Source organism: Manihot esculenta, chromosome 4 (assembly GCF_001659605.2).
Source record: "Manihot esculenta cultivar AM560-2 chromosome 4, M.esculenta_v8, whole genome shotgun sequence".
Taxonomy (NCBI): domain Eukaryota; kingdom Viridiplantae; phylum Streptophyta; class Magnoliopsida; order Malpighiales; family Euphorbiaceae; genus Manihot; species Manihot esculenta.
In genome coordinates this window covers 5,046,866-5,071,279 of record NC_035164.2, presented here as the reverse complement: position 1 = coordinate 5,071,279, position 24,414 = coordinate 5,046,866, and the positions used below count along the sequence as shown (strand labels likewise).

The 24,414-nt window shown below is 34.5% G+C and overlaps 2 protein-coding genes across 2 annotated transcripts; both read left to right on the top strand.

Annotated features, from left to right (window-relative positions):
* Nucleotides 1–11,785: 11,785 nt before the first annotated feature.
* LOC110613661 (cytochrome P450 714C2) lies at nucleotides 11,786–13,723 on the top strand. Its single transcript, XM_043956068.1, has 5 exons — nucleotides 11,786–11,879; nucleotides 12,009–12,235; nucleotides 12,341–12,591; nucleotides 12,717–13,074; nucleotides 13,159–13,723. The coding sequence occupies exons 1-5, from the start codon at nucleotides 11,786–11,788 to the stop codon at nucleotides 13,582–13,584; spliced, it is 1,356 nt and encodes a 451-aa protein (XP_043812003.1). The 3' UTR covers nucleotides 13,585–13,723.
* Nucleotides 13,724–21,705: 7,982 nt separating this feature from the next.
* On the top strand, nucleotides 21,706–23,816 carry LOC110613660 (cytochrome P450 714C2). The gene is made up of 5 exons (XM_021754888.2): nucleotides 21,706–21,997; nucleotides 22,135–22,361; nucleotides 22,442–22,692; nucleotides 22,810–23,167; nucleotides 23,252–23,816. The coding sequence occupies exons 1-5, from the start codon at nucleotides 21,706–21,708 to the stop codon at nucleotides 23,675–23,677; spliced, it is 1,554 nt and encodes a 517-aa protein (XP_021610580.2). The 3' UTR covers nucleotides 23,678–23,816.
* The last annotated feature ends 598 nt before the right edge of the window (nucleotides 23,817–24,414 follow it).

Below are 24,414 nucleotides of genomic sequence, written 5' to 3'. Positions count from 1 at the left end.
GCTCCTTGGCATTTTCCATCCCTATTGAGGTTCCGTGCATTTTCTAGCCCTAACAAGTTTTTGGGAATTTTTCTAGTCCTTGCAAGCTCCTTGCAAACTTCATTTGCTCACTTGGTAGCCCGTTCTGCCTTCGTCAATCGTCAAAAAGTCTCGTCCATTAAAAAGTCTCGTCCGCCTACAATGGGCTTTCCTCTTTTGCAAAAAGTCCTAAATCTTCGGAAGTAATTATAAGAGAAGCGACATATGTCTGTGATTCTCATTGTGAGATGGGACCAATGTTTTTAATCGCATGATCTAGTTCATACCCACCTTGAGGCCTGGGCATCAAATGCCTTAGAAACTTCTTATGAAACAGGAATAACACCCGGTAGATTAGCCTGGCGTATACCCACTTTGCGACCTGGTATCAAATGCCTTAAAACTTCTCGAGTCTAACACCCGATAGGTCAGCCTAGCGTATATCCGCTTTGCTGCCTAGCATTAAATGCCTTAGAAACTTCTCGTGAAGCGAAACTAATACTCAGTAGGTCGGCCTGCCTTATACCCACCTTGAGGTTTGGCATTTCTCGTGAAATGAGACCAATACCTGGTTGATTAGCCTAGCGTATTCCCGCCTTGAGACTTATCATGAAATGTTGTAAAAATATCTTATAAAGTGGGGCTAACACCTGGTCTTCTGGCCTAAAAGATTTATGACTTATGGTCTGGCATCAATGCCTTTGTTTAATGGGTCCAACGCCCGGTCCTTCGGCCTAACGGATTCTCGACTTATGACCTAGAATATTTTTTTATATGAGTCCGATACTCGGTCTTTCAGCCTAACAGATTCCTGACTTATTAGCCTAGAAGCTTTTGTTTATATTTTCAAGGTCCAACACCCGGACTTCTCGCCTGACAAATTTTCAACTTCTTGGTCTAAAAGCTTTTGTTTATATTTTTGCAATTCAACGCTCGAACTTCTAGCCTGAAGGATTATCGACTTATTGGCCTAGAAGCTTTTGTTTATATTTCTGCAGTCCAATGCCTAGATTTCTGGCCTGACAGATTTTTGACTTATTGGCCTAGAAGCTTTATTTATATGGGTCAGACGCTTGGTCTTTGATGAGTGCTCTTTAAAATTTTTGAAGAAGGCAATCCATTGATTCTTGTCACCGAATCACAACACATGAAAGAAAAATACCTCATTAACTATTATTAATAAAATTTTCTCAAATTACAAATTCTCCATGATTCGGCCATCTAATTTGGCCAGCATATAAGACCCTGGGCGAATAACCTTTGAGACCTTAAAGAGTCCCTTCCAGTTTTCACCCTGCTTACTAGACCATCTGTTACACCTTCTGTGATTTGCTTATTTTCTCTTATCATGACGGTTAGTGTATTTGCCCTACACCATTATCTTGCACCTTTTTATATGTCATTTTGTTTATTAATAAACGAGATTTTTATTATCATTATTATTTGTTTGCATGTTACATAATAATAATTAACATTATAGTTACTTATTATTATGATGATAATAATAAAATATGACTAGTATGATTATTAATTGATAATCATGAGATGAATATGTATATATTGATATAAATCAATAATCATACATACTTGTTAGAGAATAAAGTATTGGATAGACCCACATTGAGATTACTACATGGATTATTGCCATAAGTGAATATCAAGATATTTATATTTTAATCCTTTGACTTGAGATTGTCATAATTTCCAACATAAGGACTGTTATATTTTGACATAACCAAACATTGCCTTTAATCGGATAATCATAAAGGTTATAATTGAGTATAATAGAAATTATGTAGAGGATATTGAACAATCAAGATAGAATTTATTCCTCTCTTGAGAGAAATATCTTCTGGGTCCCTTGATAAGTGAGACTGAGAAATGCATGGTCGTGCTCAAATAAATCGATAATGTGATCAATATAATTTGGTTTTATCAGTCTACTTAGAGATCGAGAAATCATAAGTTTGAACATTATAAGTTTGACATTGACCATGACTTATATTCAAATTAGATATCGTGTGATAAAGGGATTAATACATGTTTTATTTATTAGACTTTATTGGACTATCGATCCTAATATTAATTGGGTAGTCATAACGTCTTGTTAGAGGCTGTTTATAATTTATGAACTTTATTGGATTGGACTTATTGTCAATTAATGTGAGCCTATTTGGTCACACACAAAAGAACGTTATTGATGTGCTACGTCCTATTAATGCTCTAAGAGCCCTTAGTATAATTAATAATAATATTAATAAAGATGTTATTATTATTAATATTAATTATTTGTTATTATTATAAGATAATAATATTTAAAATATCTGTAGCCGATTTGTAACTGTTACAGATAAAAAATCTTTTCGTTTTCTTTTAAAAAGGTTTTTTGTAATCGTTTTCTTGAGGTTACAAATTTGGAGCACATAGCTAATCCATCCGTTCAGAGAGCTACTACTCTAGACGGAAACGTTCATGTGGATACCATTGAGGGTATTCGTTTCAGAAGCAACACCATCAGTCCGAAACAGTTTCTTTTCATCAAATCTAAAAGGTTAGTCTCCTTATCCTTCCTTTCGAATTAAACAAAGCACTAAGATCCTAAATGAGAAAATAAATATTTCTTTTTCGCTGCATAATTTTGAGTTGCAGTGATCTCTTGGCTTCCTTAGAATCACTATGTCCTTCTGCAATTACATAATAATCCCCATAGGTTTTCTATCAGGGGTGGTCTCATGAGTTGTTCAGATCTCCTATCTTTTCTCCTCTTTTTGGAAAATTTTTTGAGTTTTTCGTCCTTGATTAACCCCTCAATCTTGTCTTTCAACTTTTTGCCCTCTCACTACAAAAAACAGTGATTTAGCGACCAAAATTTTGGTCGCTAAAAAGAAAGATTTGGTCGCTATTGTTAGCGACCAAAACGAAATGGTCGGTGTTTGGCCAGTCGCTAAAGTTTTGGCGACAATCTGAAAATTAGTCGCTAAATTAGCGATCAATCAGCGACCATTTTTTGGTCGCTAATTTGGTGTCATGGCAAATTAAGTATTAGAAATATTAGTCGCTGGGTGGAAGTAAATTAGTCGTTAAATTTTGGTCGAGAAATGGTCGCTAATTTGGTCGCTAATTTGCATTTTGGTCGCGAAATGGTCGCTGTTTTAGTCGCTAATTCGGTCGCTATTTCGTTGTTATTTGATCGCACCAGGAAAAAGCATTTAGTCGCTATTTCGTCGCAAATTAATAGTAAAATTTAAAAAATATTTATTATTTAATTTGTTTTTGTGGCTAATTAGTCACTAATAAATAAATTTAAATCTAATTTATATCGTTTTTTCAATAAATTCATAAACCTGCTATAATATCAATATGTACACACATATTCCAATACATAAAACATCAAAGACAATATATACACATCAACTTCATTTCATAATTCTGCAATCTAAAAGTCCAAAACATTACTATAGTTCAACACTAAAAAACTTAAAATATCTCAAAATACATAATGGATCCAAATAGTATCAAATTCATATCATAAAATATATTATTTAAGTCAGTGAGTAATGACATCATGCTAATCCATATGTGAATCACCAAGGGATCTATGAGCTAGAGGACTATCAGATGATGATGGCATCAATGAGGAAGACGGCTGTCCCATCTTCGCTGCCTGTAGTTCATCACGCATTCATTTTCCTACACAAGATATGTATAGTAAAAATATATAAATTAAATTCATAAAAATGGGAGGAGGAATTAAAGTAAATTGAGATAATTTTGATTATGATTTTAATTACAGTCAATCGGTCAAGTGTTGTTGTGCACAACAGTAGCTCAGACTGCATTTGCAGTAAGTGCTGTTGTGCATAGTGCACTGGCTGCAAGTGCATTGCTGGGCAGCAAGTGCAATGCTGCACTGCACAGCAGATGCTTGCTGCTACACTTGCAGCAAGTGCAGTGCTGCACAGCATGCGCACGTTGCTGCTGCACTCAGTGCTGCACAGCATGTTAATATAAACGGCTGCAATTCAAAAGTATCTTCTTACCTTATTATGAAATGCAGCTATGGACAATCCATCCAAACACACTGGATCAAAAAATATGAAACCCTGATGCAGCCTATGAGGTTGAGTTTCATATTAACATAAATGAAGTGAATTAGCTGGATGGTAATTATATTTTTTATTTTTATCTTGTTTTAGGAGTTAATAGAGGCATTTTAATTTGTTATAATTATATTCTTACAATTGAAAATAAAACTAATTTCCAACATTAAATTTGTTATAATTATAATTTTTCAAAGTTAAAAGATAATTTAAGACAAACTAATAAATTAAGTATTGATTAATTTTTTACTATTTTAAATGAATATAAAAGTTATCAAACTATATATATTTTAGTTTCATATTTAATTTTTTTAGAAGGGCCAAGTACTAATTTATATACTATTAATTTTAAAATTATTATTAAAATATATAAACCTAATCTTTTTAAATAAAACTGATAAGCCTGAACATTGAGATAAGAAAGTTGGGTTCAGGTTTGTGCTTTCTAAAACTGTATTTTTATTGAATGCAATATTATATTTTAGCAAATTATTATTAAGACATTAATATTTTATTAAAATTAATTAATTAATTAATTATTTTTAAGTTAAACTACAATAAAGTTAAGCTGTTTAATCTTTTTATCCAAGAAAATACTGATTAAATTATTTTAATTCTAAATATATACACTATTTAGTATATATAATTTTAGCTATTCATATACTCTGCAATTTATCCATAATATTCCGTCGTCTAACTAAAATTAATTGATTAAGGTAATATTAATTTAACATAGGTGATTTTTAATTTAATCTTAGTATTTTAATCTTAATTTAAAAAACTATTAATATAAATTTAATATATTAATATTAAAATTAATATTATCATATATATTATAAATTGAATAATATATAATATAAAAACTATTAATTGAATAATATATAATATAAATTTAATATATTAATATTAAAATTAATAATATTATAATATCAATACTTTTAATACTAATTAAAATGATATTTTATGATAGTTTTATTTTTTACAAATTAAATATTGTTTGAGAATAAAAAACATTAAATAATTTGTAATTTGGAATGTATAATTCGTAAACAAAGTAAATTCATAGCATTGAAAATTAATATTCTACCACTTAACTCTTGTTGATTTTTCTTATCATTTTTCTTATTCGTGTCAAATTATAGACTATTTTTTCTTATCCGTGTCAAATTATAGACTATCTTCTTACTTAATACTCTATTAAACCTTTGAAAAGAAAATCTATTTAACCTATATAAAAGTATGTTATTTTTCTTTATCCGTGTCAAATTATAGACTATTTTTTCTTTTTGACTGTGTGATTATTAAAATCAGTCAAAAATAACATTTTCGGTTATCAATAAAATTATAATCCACCTGGAATTCTAAACCTAAATCCTATGTTCCAAAATCTGAATAGCAGCAACATGTGTAAAAAGCTCAACTATCAACAATAACAGCTAAGCCTTTCTATCATTAACAAAAGTCAAAGACAAATAAAAACTATACTCACAAAACATTCATATCGCATGAACAAGCAAAAGAAAAAAAACAAAATGATTGAGCTATCAAGGATAAAATATCTCAAGCCCCAAATCCAATTGCTTAAAAAGAGGCAATATCTCCAAGTTGCATCAATCCAATAATAAAGACAGTCTTACAATGGCATTCTTGAGTTAGTTCTCAGTTAAATTCCTAATGAAGAATGTGTTAACAGTACTCAAATTGAACCGAAATCATCTTACCAGCAATGTGTCCCTCGATTGGGAAAATCTTATAACCACTTTTAAACTCCATCACCAAACTGCAGTAATCCACAATGGGGAGAAAGAAAAATTCCCAAAATTGCATCCTAAACTAAAACCCCACCGAACAAACAAAGATGGGGAAAATAAGAAAAGAACGCGAAAAATTAAAAAAGTTTGAAATAAATAAACAAATGAAAATTGAGGAGAAGCCATAAACAGAAAATAGAGGAGAAACTGAGTAAAGCGAAGACCAATACTCAAAATGCAGAGAGAAGAGAAGCCAATAAAAAAAAAATAAAGAGAGAGAGAGAGGGACCAGCGTTTCCAAGGGGACAGAGGATTGAGGACAACCAAGTTGCTGACGGCGCGGAGAGCCAATGGACTGGAGAGCGACGACCGACGATTGCGTGGAGAGCGACGACCGACACCGACAATTGTGTGGAGGCCGCGAAGAGGGTCTTCTTGCATGCAACACATCAGAAAGCGAAAAAAATGTCAACAACACAAAGAAGCAAGTACTGGGAGAGAGGATTTGGGTTAGAAGCTAGAGAAATTGAAAAAACCTTGGGAGAAAACTACAAATCCACCGGTGACAGAGAGACTAGAGAGCGACAGTGAGGTGAGGAGGAGTCGGCATTGCTAACTAAGTCGCGCATCCACAACGTAATGATGATCGATGACTCGAGTTAGCTGCGATGGTTAATCGGTCGATGTCGGGAGGAGAGTGGAGGTTGGTTGGACGGTGGACAGTGGACCCGCTGGAAATGGTGGAGCTCAGTGCTCAGAGAAGAGGCAGAGGCATGTGTGACGTGAGGCGGCGTGGAATGGAGATTAGCGTCTCTACTCAGTGGCACGACTTTTAGATTTAGGGCAAATAAGGGTACATTTCAAAACGACGTAGTATAGGTGATTTCGGTTCGGTTCGGTCTAATCGAAAAATTTTGAATTTAAAACCGAACCGAACCAAAATTACCGATTTTTCAAAAAATTAAATCCGAATCGAATCGATTTTTAATAATTTTTTTAATAATTTTTTTATTTTTTACACTTTATTTTTAGTATTTTAAAATTTAATTAAAATATTTTAATCTTAACATGATTTAATTTCTCTATATTATTGAAAAAATATATTATTATCATTAATCGATTCGGTTCGGTTTTTTCGGTTTTTTCTGATCAAAAGCGAACCGAATCGAAATAATAAAAAATTTTAAAATTAAAAATCAAACCGAACCGAAATGTATAAAAAATCGAACCAAATTTTCAAATCGATTCGGTACGGTCGGTTCTTTCGGTTTGAACCGATTTGTGCTCACCTCTAGAGATTAGGGTTAATTTTCTTAGGGATTAGGGATTAAGAATTAGGAATTAGGGATTAGGGATTAGGGATTAGGATTAGGGATTAGGGTTAGGGATTAGGGATTAGGGATTAGGGATTAGGGATTAGAGATTAGGGTTAGTTTTGTTAGGAATTAGAGATTAATTAGGAATTAGGGTTAGAGATTAGGTATTAGGGATTAGGGATTAGGGTTAATTTTATTAGGCATTAGGGATTAATTAGGGATTAGGATTAGGGATTAGGTTAGAGTATTCTTAAATTATCAAAACGACGTCATTTTGTATACCGAATTCAAATCACTTAATTTAAAATTTAAAATTTTAAATAAAATAAAATTTAATTAAAAATTAAATTAAAATTTTAAAAATGAAATGGTTGCTGATTGGTCGCTATTTAGCGACTAAAATAATTAGTCGCTAAATATGGTCGCAAAATATTCCCGCCAAAAAAGTAGTCGCAATTTCGTCGCAAATATGGTCGCAAATATCTTGCACCACTAATTTCCACTAAATTTAGCGACGATTTAAGATTTGGTCGCTAAATAGCTACCAAATAACGACCAATTTTTGGTCGTTGAGCTTTTTGTTAAATAAAAATATTATTTCATTCATGTAGTAGCAGAATGGTCGCTGATTGGTTGCTATATAGCAACCAAAAATTTTGGTCGCTAATTTTGGTCGCAATTTCACAATTTTTTTGTAGTGATCTTTTGTCATATGCCCGTGGTCTTCATGAAAACGACATCACTTGGTCCTATCTCTCTTTCTGACTCTCTCTAGATTGAGCTTAGTAGGACACCTGACCTCCTTATCGTTTTTTCTAATGCACATTAGAATACGTATTCATGAATCATCCAACGGAGTATAATCCTTGTACTTACTTTAATCATCCCTACTCTGGGAGACTTGGTAGCTTTTGTAGTCTTCTTCATATTCTCGCCCCTTCGACTTTCGATTTTGCTTTTGGCCCGCCCTTTTTACCTATCTCAATGCTCGGACCTCGTCATCCAGCCTGATGCATTTCCTGGCTTTTTTCATTAGCTGTTGGTACGTAGCTATTAGGTTCTTGATTAGGGAATCCATGAAGTTGGCGTTATGTGTCCCTTTCTTCAATGCTTCACATGCTATCTCATGATTTAATTCTTCTACTTGTATTGCTTCTGCATTGAAACATGAGACGATGCTTCTTAAAGACTCGCCCTCTCCTTGGCAAATCTTTCGCAAGTTAGAGAAGAGTTTTTAGGAGGTATACAAGTAATAAATTGAGATTTAAATAATGTAGCAAACTGCTTAAAGTTTTGAATCAAATATGGGCTCAGATGTTGATACCATTTCTGAGCCAAACCTGTGATCATTAATAGAAACACTCGGCATAACACAAAATTATTGACATCTTGAAGCTACATGGTCGTCTTGAAGATCACCATGTGGCTATTGGGATCTGCAGTTCCACCATATTTGTCCAAGCAAGGTAGCTTAAACTTGGTTGGAAAAGTTTCTGCCAAAATTTCCTCTAAAAGAGGTGAGGCATCCTTCATGCCAAAATCCTCTTCTTATTCCTTTTGGTATCTTTGAACAGCCCGTACTAGCTTCTAGTCCACACCTTTCGGAGTATTGTCCACTTCATCTTCTTCAACCTCGGAATTCCCTTCAAACCATCTTTTAATTGCCTCTGTATGAGTCCTCGGTGTGGCGACAAGGACTTCTTCCCTTTCCCTGAGAGCCATGACTGACGCCTCCCCCCAAGTCTTGTATTGCTGGAGAGTAGCCTGCAACTTCTGGTTCATTAGATTCGAATGTGACAATTGTCTTCATGATATGGGGTATGTGGCTTGTTTGTTCGACTTGAGCGTATGATGTCATTGCTTTCTTCTTACTTGCCCTACCGACCAGTCAAGTCCAAGATCTTGTCTGGCAAAAATCGATCTGAGTGATATAGCAATGTCTTGATGAGCTTACGGGCATTTTGTAGCCTTGACGTGCTTCCGAGCTTATAGGCATTTCCTAGCCCTGACATGCTTTCTCCTTCCTTGATGAGCTTTTAGGCATTTTCTAGCCCCTATGAGCTTTCTAGCCTTTTACAGTCCTGGCGAACTTCTTAGCCTTTTATAGTCCTGACGGGTTTCCGTGTATTTTTCCAGCCTTAACGAGCTCCTTGTCTTTTTACATCCCTTACGGTCTTCCTGACCTTTTATAATCTTGACGGATTTCTGTATATTTTTTCCAACACTGATGAGCTTCCGATTGTTTTTGAACTCCTTGGCTTTTCACAGCCCTAACTTCCTTCCTGGCATTTTATAACTCTGATGAGTTTTCGAGTATTTTTCTAGTCCCAACGAACTTCTAACTGAGAGTGGTTTATTAAAACTATGGCGCTCTACATGAAAAATGAACAATCATGGTATTATTGTATGAAAATTGTGTTATTTTATAATTTTATGTTCAATATTTTGTTGAAAATTTATATGATATAAATTGTGTTCCATTCCTTCAAATCTAAGGCTTGGTTCATTTACTAAAAATAATTTATATTTGAAAATTTTTTTTATTAAAAATATTTTTTTAAACAATATTTTTTAATAATATAATTTATTTAAAAATAAAATATATTAATAAATTTATATAGAAATCATAATAAAAATTTTAAAATGTGAATAGTTATTTTTTAAAAAATAATTTAATTTTTTTATAAAAATAATTTTTATTAATTAAATTTTTTAAATATATTAAATATTAAAAAATATAAAAATATTTTTTATAAAATAAACGAAATAATATTATAATTATTGATGCTATTGTATTTCTATAATAGGATACCGTGAATTAATAACTTATCTGACAAAAAAGCATAAAATTTGAAAAGCTAATTAAAAGAGGGAGAAGCGTAGATCATAGAAATTTAAACAAAATTATAGAGCTAAACACATCATGTCAAATTAATGAGATGGTATTCTATCCAAACACAGGAAGTCTTACGTTGACCCCACATGGCTCCAAAATATCAAAACACCTCCTAACAAACTCATGGTGAGCACCGTAGCCTTTTATTTCGCTAGCATTTTTCTTTTTTTGTTTGCTTTTGAATTTATTTATGGCTATTGCTTTACAAATCCTATCTTGTTTTTGAATTTATTTATTTATGGTTTGGTTGGATTTGATTTTGGTTTGGTTAGATTTGATTTTAATTTTTTTTTAAATTAATTTTTTAATTTAATTTGATTCGATTTAATAAAAAAATTTAATAAAATTCAATGCATACATAGAGAAAATTTAATAATATGTTTAAAATTTAAAATTTTTGAAAAATTCACATTTAATAATATTTAAAATTCATAATACAGTGTAATTAGACTTACATTTTATAGAAGATTTAGAGTGAATTTAAGTAATAAAAAAAAGTATTTAACTTATACTTGTGACATTGGTGGAGACCCACAATAAATTTTTTTTAAAAAAAAATTCAAGATGAACGATTTTCAAAAATGCGATAAAAGGCTATAGACCCAAATTCTATCATTTAAGAATTAATTTTATATTTTAATTATTTATAAAATTTTTCATAAATTTTAACTAAAAATTTTCGCTATTATAAGTAGTTTTTTTTTTTTTATCTGTATGAGACTTCAAAAATTTTTGAAAATTTTACAAGAAATTTTAATTTTTAATCTTTCTTAATTTCGTTTTAATCAGACGATATTTATTTAAATTCTTGATGAAATATAAATTATTTTTTTTTAGTGTTAAAACTCTTAACAGAATATCAAACATCTTATTTAATCAAATGATATTGATTTAAATTTCTAATAAAATATCAACTATCATGTTTTAATGTTAAAACTCTTGACGGAGTATCAATGATCCCGTTTCAAATCAGTTGTACAAAACAATACAATCAATAGTTTTCATTTCCTTTGCACCTCTTTTTGCATTTCCTCTAGTAGTTTTGTTCTCATTTTGATCTGATTTCCTTCTCCCACGTGTGCCACAAACCTTAAAGGAACCATAATTTGAAAAGCTCCATAGGCTTAGCTAGGTTTAAGAATTTTGGATTTTCAGAATATCCAAAACCAAACACTGTTTTTGTGTGAGTTTTGCAAAACACTTGCAACAAATAATGATATATATAATATTAATTAATTATTATTAAAAATTGCATATAATTAACCGTTAATTATGAGTAAACATAAATTTATAGATTTAACAAATAAAACTAATACTTAATATATTTTTTATGTAAACTTTGTATATTTCATGTACAGGCCTAGATTAAAAGTAAAAAAATAAAAATAACCAGAAATAAAAAAGATTTAAATTTTTAATAATTTAAGAAAAAAAATAATTTTTAATAATTTTTAATAATTTAATAAATATTATTTATCACTTGCAGATATTTAAAGAGCCACGTCCATGAATCCAGCAACACAGTTGGGGTGTAAATCTCTATCAATGCTTCAGTCTATGATGTTTCTTTTATGGAGTTTTCTCGTCATTTGTTTATGTTATGTTGCGTGGTGGAAGCATGAGAGCTATAAAACTAATAAGCTTATTAGAGAGCAAGGAATCAAAGGTCCTCCACCTTCTCTGCTGTTGGGAAACATACCAGAAATGGAGAGAATGGTTTCTCAAAATTCTGAAACTCCACAGATCGATGGTCCCTTAATTGTCTTACCCTATCTCAAGCATTGGGCCAAAAACTATGGTATTTCATACATATTAATTTCCCCTTTTTCATATATTTTTAGTTTTTATTAACATTCGAGTTTAAGATTTCAGATGCTAAATCAATTCTCTTTCGTTAAATCCTAGTTATGTTCATTACTTATGACAGGTAAATTATTCAAGTTTGCACTTGGTGGAATACAATTGTTGTACGTGAATAATCTGAGCATAGTGAGAGAAATAAATGTTTTCACATCATTTGAACTTGGAAAACCAGCTTATCTACAAAACGACAGAGGAGTTCTCTTAGGCAAGGGCCTTAATACTGCAAACGGTGATGTTTGGTATCATCAAAGGAAGACCATTGCCCCTCAACTCTACATCAACAAGGTTAAGGTAATTAAATTTATGGATTTTATTTGTCATGCTAATTAAAACTAGTTGATAAACAAATATTTAAAATTATTTGCTTTAATAAAAAATAATATTTACTATATACAGAATATGGTGAATCTGATGGGGGAATCTGGCAGTATGCTAGTTAAAGCATGGGAGAAGATAATAGACACAGAAAGTGAGGGTGGAATCATTGATATAGTGGTGGGTGAGCATGTGAGAATCTTCACTACTTATATTGCCTCAAAAATAATGTTTGGAAGTGATCATCACAAAGGAATTAAAGTATTTCCCGAGTGTCATGAACTCCTCAAGGCTATGGGTGAAACCACAACTCTTGGGATTCCTTTACTAAGGTATGTATATCTTTCACCTTTTTCTATACAATCAGTCTAATTGGAATTTGAATTCAAGATATTACAGTTTAGTTTTATCTAAATCACTTAGACGACTGATACTCGTTGTTATGTTTGTGAATAAGATTTCTTCCTATAGAAAGGAATAGAAAAACATGGAGATTAGCAAAAGAGATCCATGGAATGATAATGGACATAGCTAAGGAGAGAAGTGGATCTACATCTCATCAGGACTTATTACAAGCTATCATTGAAGGTTCCAAGAATGGTGAGCTTGGAAAGTTAACAGAAGATGAGTTCATAATTGACAATTGCAAAAATATGATTTTTGGTGGGTACCAATCCCCTGCTCTTGCAGCAATTTGGGGTTTAATGTTACTAGCTTCACATCCTGAATGGCAAGACCGTGCTCGGTTTGAAGTTTTAGAGATTTGTAAGGGACAACAGCTCCTAGACTACAATATGCTCAGCAAGATGAAAGTGGTAGATACATTCACATACGTAGATATAAATTGAGAAGTTGCACTGCATCCGTATTTTTAACTGATTTTTGTGTTTTTCATGCAGTTAAAAATGGTGATCCAAGAGGTTCTGAGGCTTTATCCAGGAGTGACATTGGTTTCAAGAGAGGCAATGCAAAATGTGAAGCTTGGTGAGTTGAAGGTTCCAAAAGGAATGGACACTTGGATATGGCTACCAGCATTGCATCGTAATCCTGAATATTGGGGAGCTGATGCAGACGTGTTTAATCCTGAGAGGTTCACTAATGGAGTTGCTGGAGCTTGCAAGTCTTCACAAGCCTATATACCTTTTGGATTGGGAGCTCGGGTGTGTCCTGGACAGAACTTGGCTTTAATAGAATTGAAAGTGTTTTTCGCTGTCATACTCTCTAATTTCAAACTTACTATCTCTCCTAAATATCGACACTCACCTACTTATGGTCTGCTTTTGGAGCCTGAGCATGGTGTGAATCTCCTTATTCAAAAGATATGAGTGCTTTGCTTGAAAGTTGAGCTTCATGTAATAAGTTCTCATGCAATATGTTCATGTACTTTAGTATTAAAAATAATTTCTTGTAAAGAAAAACTGCTTTATGGGTAATCCTATCTTAAGAGGAAGTGATTTTACAATACAACTGTTATGTACAATAATTCAATTAATTCAATAATATTATAATACGTGAAATAAAAAAAATTAATGAGAGAGAAAAAGAAAAGAAAAGAAAAATTAATTCATTAATAAAAAGATGTTAAAAAATTATGGAATAGAATGAGTAATTATTATTACATAAGTTATAAAATATGAATAGGTAATTATAAAATATTAAATTAAAAAATAAAATTACAATTTAATTCATTCATTAAATTAATAATTAATTCAGAAAATTAGTTAAAGTGAAAAAGTAAAATTAAATTAAATTAAATTAATTATTTGATATATAAAAATATTTTTAATAAATTTTTTCTTTAATTTTATTTTATGTTAAATTTAATTCGTTAAATGATCATTTGATTTTTATTTTATGTTAATAAATATTGTAAATTTATTACTCGGCATAACGCGAAAGTCGTGTGTACAAAAACACTCGGTGCAATACGTAGTTATTGACATTTTGAAACTGTGTGGTCATTTTAAAAATAGCCAAATGACTTCTGAGATCAGTTGTTCTATCTTATTTGTCCAAATTTAATAGTTTAAACTTGATTGGAAAAATTTCTGCTAAGATCTATTTTGGTAGAGGCGAAGCATTGTCCAAACCATAGTCCCCATCTTACTCCTTCTAGTACCTTTGCATGGCTCGAACCAGCTTGCAGTTGACGTTCTTTGGAGTCTCATCCGATAACTCTTCATCCTTCAGTTTGGCCTTCTCTTTGGACTGCGCTTGGATTGCATTTACTTAGGGTATCAATGGAAGCGTCCTCCCTTACTCTAGGAGTCACAAATGATGCCTCTCTCTAAACTTTGTAATACTCGAGAATAGCTTGCAACCCTTTGATGTATTAAAATATTTGCTCATTGTTCAAATTATTGAGATCTACTACTTTGTTGACCATAGAGAGTGTGTTTTATCCATTGTCAGGACCAAAAAAAATGATAGCGCTCTCATTAATAGCAACCTTAGCAGCAGCTCATAAACTACCACCTATTTTTAAAAAAAGAAAAGATAGATTTTTTTTAAGAGAAAATAAAGATTTCTTTTTTAAGAGAAAGAAGATAAGGGACCAATTTTAATCCAAATTAACAGATAAAATTCAATGGATTCCCCGATACTGAAACTAAATGATATGGTCGAAACGAAACTATGTTGTGATTGGTTACTTGGCAAAAAAAAAAAACGTGAGATGGATAATACCTATGGTAGCTACTCTGACGCTCAAATCAGAGAGCTGAAGAAAAGGGTAAACGTAAAGAACTGTTTATAACTGATAGACCAAAAAGATCCAGTCGATTGCCGAAGATCAATTCCAAATTTGCGGAGGTAGGGACGAAAGATAGAGTTCATAATTGCTTGAAAGGTTGATGGTGCATTATATAAGCCAAAGGGCATGACAAGATATTCGTAATGACCGTTATGAGTACGGAAAGCAGTTTTAGGAATATCTGCAGAATGAACTCGTACCTGGTGAAATCCCGCTCGAAGGTCTAGTTTGGTAAAATATTTTGCTCCGTGGAGTTCATCAAGCATATCATCGACAGTGGGGATTGGAAATCTATCTTTGATGGTAACAGAGTTGAGTGCTCGGTAATCAGTGCAAAACCGCCAAGACCCATCTTTCTTTTTCACTAACAGAACAGGAGAAGAGAACGGGCTTGTACTTGACCTTATCAACCCGGAGTTCAACATGTCTTGTACCTGTTTCTCAATCTCAGCTTTCTGGAAATAGGCGTATCGGTAGGGCCTGATATTGACAGGTTCAGTGCCTTCTTTCAAGTTGATGTGGTGCTCTATTTCTCTTGGTGGTGGTAACTGAGTTGGTTCCTTGAACAGGTCCTGATACTGGTCCAGTATTGATTGTAAGTCAGGGTGAATGAATTCTGAACCCTTACTAGAATCAATACAAATAGCAAATATTGAACTGCCATGTGGTGCTTCTTTAGAGATGGCTTGTAGAGATGTTGATTGAATAACTGGTGTCCGTAGGCCCTGCAATTTGTGAGTGTTGTTGTCCCATTGGAACTCCATAGTTAAGTTCTTCCAATTACATGCCACTGTTGCCAACCTTTCCAGCCATTGAATCCCTAGAACCACATCCAAACCCGTTATAGGCAAAGCAAACAAAGTGACTACAAAAGGTATACCTTGGAGGTGCAGCTGAACATCATTGAATTTGCCTTGGCATGCCAGTAATCCTCCATTCGCAACTTTAACGTCGCAGGGTTTGAACGGCTGTACTGGCAATTGTAACATGTCTGCTCCCTTTGTATTGATGAAGTTATGTGTAGATCCACTGTCAATCAGTACAATCAGGGTGTAGGAACCAATTTTTGCTGCCACCCGCATTGTTTTGTGAGTTGCCCATCCAGAGAGTGCATGTAGGGATATTTCCGGCTGTTCTTCCATGGTTGCCTCGTCTTCATCACCCCCATCTAGAAGGAGAAGTTGGGGTCCCTTGCAACGATGCCCAGGAGTGAATTTCTCTTCACAATTAAAGCAGAGACCTTGGGCACGTTTCTTCTGCATCTCATCCCAAGTCAATCGGCGTATGGGTGTTTCTGCTTTTTTAACTGGGGAGGAGGTCGGTGATATAAAATTAGGACGGTGAATTTTCTTTTGCCGACTCAGCTGTTCATCTCTCATCCTGGCTAAACTGATTGCCTCTTTTAAAGTTTATGGCTTAAACATACGGATTCCATCGGCGATTTCTATTTTTAATCCGCCCATAAAAGTACCCACTAACGCCTTCTGCGTCCACCCTTTAACCTTGTTTCCCAATCTTTCGAACTCCCTCTGATAATCTCGTAAGGAGCCTAGTTGGCGAATCTTTGACAGGGATTCGTCAAAGTCTTCGCAGTCCGTCGGACCAAATTTGGCCCACAGTTCATCGACAAAAATCTCCCAAGTAACCTCCTTGTTATCTTCTACCTTGTAAGTTCTGTGTAACCATTGCCACCATTCATTAGCTTCCCCTTGCATGTGATAGGAGGCTAATGAAACCTTCTCATTGTCTGGCGTGGCTTGAAAATCAAAAAATTGATTGGCTTTTGCTAGCCATTCGGTTGGATCAGTACCGGAGTACCTCGGGAATTCAAGCTTGGCCAATTTTGACGAGAACATTGGCTTTCCTCCTGTGGCCGATTCTGCACGGTTGCCGCCTTGTTGAACTGATTTTTCCCGAAAGTTGCTGCTTCCACCTTCTCGGCTTGACAGGACTGTTTCAAAAAGTTTGGTCATCATATCTTCCAGGTGTTGCAATTTGCTAGTAACCCCAGTTTCCATTCGACCAGCAACATCTTGAAGCTGCCCTAGTCCTGTTTCAAGGTTCTCGATTCGTTCCTTGTTAGTCGTCATAAGGAATAAGAAAGAATAGTAAGAAGAAAGAAGAGAGGAAAAAAAAAACCAGGCTATGATACCAATGTTAGATGGTCCCAATCAGAGTAAGAATGTAAGAAGAATAATTTTCTGCTTATGGTGAGAAAAAGAAAACCAGTAATGAATTTGAGAATTTGCTCCCCTTTATTAATGAATAGCAGTAATATATATACTGCAGAAAAATAACAACTTCCCTACAAATAAGGATGAAAGCAAAACAAATAAGTAGTGCTAAATCAACAAAATCAAATAACAGAATCAAAGTAGAATCAAATAACAGCTATTTTAGGCAAGTCAAGCAAGCCGCAGCAGTAACTCAGTCAAGATATTTGGAATTGATCTTCGGCAACCGACTGGATCTTCTTGGTCTATCATTACCTCCCCCTCGGACAGCAACCTTGTCCTCAAGGTTAATGGTAGGAAAACGTACTGTGAAGGACTGAGAATCTTCCCATGTAGCATCTTCCTCTTGAAGCTTTTTCCATTTGACCAGAAGTTGTTCAACAATTTTGGATCCTTTTTTAACCCAACGGGTATCAAGAACAGATTTAGGTTCCAAGAGCAATTCGCCATCATTAGTCACAGGTGGCATTTCATTGCTGGAAAGAGCAGCTTCTCCAATCTTCTTTTTTAAGAGAGATACGTGAAAAACTGGATGAATGCGAGAACCAGGGGGAAGCTGAAGCTTGTAAGCGACTGGTCCTATATTCTCTTCAATCTGATATGGCCCATAAAATTTGCAAGCAAGCTTCGGATAAGTTCGAACAGACACAGAATGTTGGCGATAGGGATGAAGCTTCAAAAATACCCAATCACCAACTTCATACTGTACATCTCGTCTTTTTGAATCAGCATATTGTTTCATTCGATTTGTAGCAGCCGCAAGGTTGGATTTAAGTTGACTCAACAAGGCATCTCTAGAAAGGAGATTTTTATCAACTTCATGAACTGAACTGCTTCCTTCATGATAGAGGGGAATTGTTGGGGGCAATCTTCCATACAAGGCTTGGAAGGGAGTCATTCCCGTTGATATGTGGAAAGTTGTGTTGTACCAGAATTCTGCCCAAGGCAACAGAGAGAACCATTTGCGGGACTGTTGGTACACAAAACTCCGGAGGTACTGTTCAATGCAACGGTTGACTACCTCAGATTGACCATCGATCTGAGGATGGTAAGCCGAACTCATTTTAAGCTGGGTTCCTGACATCTTAAAAAATTCACGCCAAAAGTGACTTACAAAGATGGGATCACGGTCACTGATGATTGTTCGTGGCATGCCATGCAATTTCACAATTCCGTCAACAAATTTTTCAGCTACCACCTTGGTCGAATATGGATGTGAAAGTGCTATAAAATGAGCAGATTTGCTCAATCTATCAACCACAACAAGGATAGAATTCTTACCATTCAAGGTGGGCAGTCCATCGATGAAATCCATTGTGATATCATCCCAAATTTGGTAAGGAATCGGAAGTGGTTATAGTAACCCAGCAGGTGACAAAGTTTCCATCTTAACTCGTTGACAAACTTCACAAGCCGCCACATAATTCTTGATAGTTGTATACATTGAGGGCCAATAAAATTGCTGAGCAATCCGCTTGTATGTCCTTAGAACTCCGGAATGTCTGCCAAGACGAGAATCATGAAACTCATGTAGAAGTTGTGGAATAAGTGGGGAGTTTGGAGGCACAACAATGTGATTCTTATAACTCACCAGCCCATTTTGCCACCGATACGGATTGCCTGGAGTTGTTGTAGCTTCTTTGCCAATTTTAATCATGTAAGGATGAGTTTTAGCTTCTTTTTTTATTGTATCCCATAATGGAGACTGAGATACGAACAAAGCATCCAAACTAGGACTGCTCGAAACCCGTGATAATGCATCTGCTGCATTATTCTCCTTCCCTGGTTTGTAGAGGATCTCGTAGTCATAACCAAGAAGCTTGGAAATCCATTTCTGTTGTTCAGGTGTCACCACCCGTTGTTCCAGAAAATGTTTGAGACTGCGTTGATCTGTGTGGATGATGAATTTTCGGCCGAGCAAATATGGTCTCCAAGCCTGGATGGCATGTATGATAGCTAACATATCTTTAGCATAAATAGACCAAGAGCGTTTGCTATTGCCCAAAGCCCTGCTCATAAAAGCAATCGGTCTGCCTTGCTGGGATAACACCGCACCAATGCCGTCGCCTGAAGCGTCTGATTCAATAATAAATATTTCATCAAAATTTGGCATGGCAAGAATAGGTGTGGCTGTCACTGCAGATTTGAGCTGCTGGAAAGCTAAATCTGCTACATCAGTCCACTAGAATTGCCCTTTTTTCAAAAGATTGGTGAGTGGCTGTGCTATAAGGCCATAATTGCGGACAACCTTCTGATAGTAACCTGTAAGACCTAAAAACCCACATAACTCAGAAACATTAGTGGGTTTAGGCCAATTTACCATAGCTGAAATTTTATTTTGATCCACCTTCACTCCTTGAGGAGTGACAATATGTCCCAGATACTCTATCTCCTGTAACCCAAAAGCACATTTAGAGAGTTTGACGGTAAATTGGTGTTGTCTCAGGGTTTGAAGCACTGTATGGACATGTCCAAGGTGAGTGGTCCAATCTGGGCTGTAGATGAGAATATCATCGAAAAAGACCAAAACAAATTTGCGGAGGTAGGGACGAAAGATAGAGTTCATAATTGCTTGAAAGGTTGATGGTGCATTACATAAGCCAAAGGGCATGACAAGATATTCGTAATGACCGTTATGAGTACGGAAAGCAGTTTTAGGAATATCTGCAGAATGAACTCGTACCTGGTGAAATCCCGCTCGAAGGTCTAGTTTGGTAAAATATTTTGCTCAGTGGAGTTCATCGAGCATATCATCGACAGTGGGGATTGGAAATCTGTCTTTGATGGTAACAGAGTTGAGTGCTCGGTAATCAGTGCAAAACCGCCAAGACCCATCTTTCTTTTTCACTAACAGAACAAGAGAAGAGAACGGGCTTGTACTTGACCTTATCAACCCGGAGTTCAACATGTCTTGTACCTGTTTCTCAATCTCAGCTTTCTGGAAATAGGCGTATCGGTAAGGCCTGATATTGACAGGTTCAGTGCCTTCTTTCAAGTTGATGTGGTGCTCTATTTCTCTTGGTGGTGGTAACTGAGTTGGTTCCTTGAACAGGTCCTGATACTGGTCCAGTATTGATTGTAAGTCAGGGTGAATGAATTCTGAACCCTTACTGGAATCAATACAAATAGCAAATATTGAACTGCCATGTCGTGCTTCTTTAGAGATGGCTTGTAGAGATGTTGATTGAATAACTGGTGTCCGTAGGCCCTGCAATTTGTGAGTGTTGTTGTCCCATTGGAACTCCATAGTTAAGTTCTTCCAATTACATGCCACTGTTCCTAACCTTTCCAGCCATTGAATCCCTAGAACCACATCCAAACCCGTTATAGGCAAAGCAAACAAAGTGACTACAAAAGGTATACCTTGGAGGTGCAGCTGAACATTATTGAATTTGCCTTGGCATGCCAGTAATCCTCCATTCGCAACTTTAACGTCGCAGGGTTTGAACGGCTGTACTGGCAATTGTAACATGTCTGCTACCTTTGTATTGATGAAGTTATGTGTAGATCCACTGTCAATCAGTACAATCAGGGTGTAGGAACCAATTTTTGCTGCCACCCGCATTGTTTTGTGAGTTGCCCATCCAGAGAGTGCATGTAGGGATATTTCCGGTTGTTCTTCCATGGTTGCCTCGTCTTCATCACCCCCATCTAGAAGGAGAAGTTGGGGTCCCTTGCAACGATGCCCAGGAGTGAATTTCTCTTCACAATTAAAGCAGAGACCTTGGGCACGTTTCTTCTGCATCTCATCCCAAGTCAATCGGCGTATGGGTGTTTCTGTTTTTTTAACTGGGGAGGAGGTCGGTGATATAAAATTAGGACGGTGAATTTTCTTTTGCCGACTCAGCTGTTCATCTCTCATCCTGGCTAAACTGATTGCCTCTTTTAAAGTTTTTGGCTTAAACATATGGATTCCATCGGCGATTTCTGTTTTTAATTCGCCCATAAACGTACCCACTAACGCCTTCTGCGTCCACCCTTTAACCTTGTTTCCCAATCTTTCGAACTCCTTCTGATAATCTCGTAAGGAGCCTAGTTGGCGAATCTTTGACAGGGATTCGTCAAAGTCTTCGCAGTCCGTCGGACCAAATCTGGAGATCATAGATTTACAACCGAATTCAAAACAACTATTTTATATAAATATAGTTAATAATTAATAGCTGTCACTTATGGCTCATAACTGATCGTGGATGGCTAATTGCAACTAAAAATATTTTATTTTTAGTACAGCTTAGATTAAAAGTAAAAATAAAAATAAACAGAAATAAAAAAGATTTAACTGTTTAATAATTAAAGAAAAACATATTGTTTCATAAGTTTGTTATATATAAATAAGCTTTTTTTTTTTCTTCATTTGTTTTTAGTAAACATTTATCACATGCAGATGATATATAGGAGAGGTATTTATCACTTGCAGATATTGACGTGCATGTGAATGGTCTATTTAAAGAGCCACGTCCATGAATCCAGCAATACAGTTGGGGTGTAAATTTCTATCAACGCTTCAGTCTATGATGTTTCTTTTATGGAGTTTTCTCGTCATTTGTTTATGTTATGTTGCGTGGTGGAAGCATGAGAGCTATAAAACTAATAAGCTTGTTAGAGAGCAAGGAATCAAAGGTCCTCCACCTTCTCTGCTGTTGGGAAACATACCAGAAATGGAGAGAATGGTTTCTCAAAATTCTGAAACTCCACAGATCGATGGTCCCTTAATTGTCTTACCCTATCTCAAGCATTGGGCCAAAAACTATGGTATTTCATACATATTAATTTCCCCTTTTTCATACATATATATATAGTTTTTGTTAACATTCGAGTTTAAGATTTCAGACATACTCTAAATCAATTCTCATTCGTTAACTCCTAGTTATGTTCATCGTATACGACAGGTAAGTTATTCAAGTTTGCCCTTGGTGGAATACAATTGTTGTACGTGAATAATCTGAGCATAGTGAGAGAAATAAATCTGTTCACATCATTTGAACTTGGAAAACCTGCTTATTTACAAAATGACAGAGGAGTTCTATTAGGCAAGGGCCTTAATACTGCAAACGGTGATGTTTGGCATCATCAAAGAAAGACCATTGCCCCTCAACTCTACATGCACAAGGTTAAGGTAATTAAATTTATGGATTTTATTTGTAAGGCTAATTAAAATTATTTGCTTTAATAAAAAATAATATTTATTATACACAGGATATGGTGAATCTGATGGTGGAATCTGGTAGTATGCTAGTTAAAGCATGGGCGAAGATAATAGATAGAGAAGGTGAGGGTGGGATGGTTGATATAGTGGTGGATGAGCATGCGAGAATTTTCACTACTTATATTGCCTCAAAAATAATATTTGGAAGTGATCATCATAATGGAATTAAAGTATTTTCCAAGTGTCATGAACTCCTCAAGGCTATGGGTGAAACCGCAACTCTTGGGATTCCTTTACTAAGGTATGTATATCTTCACCTTTTTCTATACAATCAGTCTAAATGTATTTATTATAAAATTGTTTAGTTTTATCTAAATCACTTACACGACTAATACTCATTGTTATGTTTATGAATAAGATTTCTTCCTATAGAAAGAAATAGAAAAACATGGAGATTAGCAAAAGAGATCCATGGAATGATAATGGACATAGCTAAGGAGAGAAGTGGATCTACATCTCATCAGGACTTATTACAAGCTATCATTGAAGGTTCCAAGAATGGTGAACTTGGAAAGTTAACAGAAGATGAGTTCATAGTTGACAATTGCAAAAATATGATTTTTGGTGGGTACCAATCCCCTGCTGTTGCAGCAATTTGGGGTTTAATGTTACTAGCTTCACATCCTGAATGGCAAGACCGTGCTCGGTTTGAAGTTTTAGAGATTTGTAAGGGACAACAGCTCCTAGACTACAATATGCTCAGCAAGATGAAAGTGGTAGATACATTCACATAAGTAGATATAAACTGAGAAGTTGCACTGCATCCGTATTTTTAATTGATTTTTGTGTTTTTCATGCAGTTAAAAATGGTGATCCAAGAGGTTCTGAGGCTTTATCCAGGAGTGACATTGGTTTCAAGAGAGGCAATGCAAAATGTGAAGCTTGGTGAGTTGAAGGTTCCAAAAGGAATGGACATTTGGATATGGCTACCAGCATTGCATCGTAATCCTGAATATTGGGGAGCTGATGCAGACGTGTTTAATCCTGAGAGGTTCACTAATGGAGTTACCGGAGCCTGCAAGTCTTCACAAGCCTATATACCTTTTGGATTGGGATCTCGAGTGTGTCCTGGACAGAACTTGGCTTTAATAGAATTGAAAGTGTTTTTCGCTGTCATACTCTCTAATTTCAAACTTACTATCTCTCCTAAATATCGACACTCACCTACTTATGGTCTGCTTTTGGAGCCTGAGCATGGTGTGAATCTCCTTATTCAAAAGATATGAGTGCTTTGCTTGAAAGTTGAGCTTCATGTAATAAGTTCTCATGCAATATGTTCATGTACTTTAGTATTAAAAATAATTTCTTGTAAAGAAAAACTGCTTTATGGGTAATCCTATCTTAAGAGGAAGTGATTTTACAATACAACTGTTATGTACAATAATTCAATTAATTCAATAATATTATAATACGTGAAATAAAAAAAATTAATGAGAGAGAAAAAGAAAAGAAAAGAAAAATTAATTCATTAATAAAAAGATGTTAAAAAATTATGGAATAGAATGAGTAATTATTATTACATAAGTTATAAAATATGAATAGGTAATTATAAAATATTAAATTAAAAAATAAAATTACAATTTAATTCATTAATTAAATCAATAATTAATTCAGAAAATTAGTTAAAGTGAAAAATATTAAAATTAAATTAAATTAATTATTTGATATATAAAAATATTTTTAACAAATTTTTTCTTTAATTTTATTTTATATTAAATTTAATTCGTTACAGGATCATTTGATTTTTATTTTATGTTAATAAATATTGTAAATTTATTAATCAGCATAACATGAAATTTGTGTTAATAGAAACATTCGGTACAATACGAAGTTTTGATATCTTGAAACTGTATGGCGTCCTAAAGATTGTCGTGTGATTTCTGAGATTTTGTCATTTGACTTCTGAGATTTGATGTTCCATCTTATTTTTCTAAACTTGACAGTTTGAACTTGGTTAAGAAAA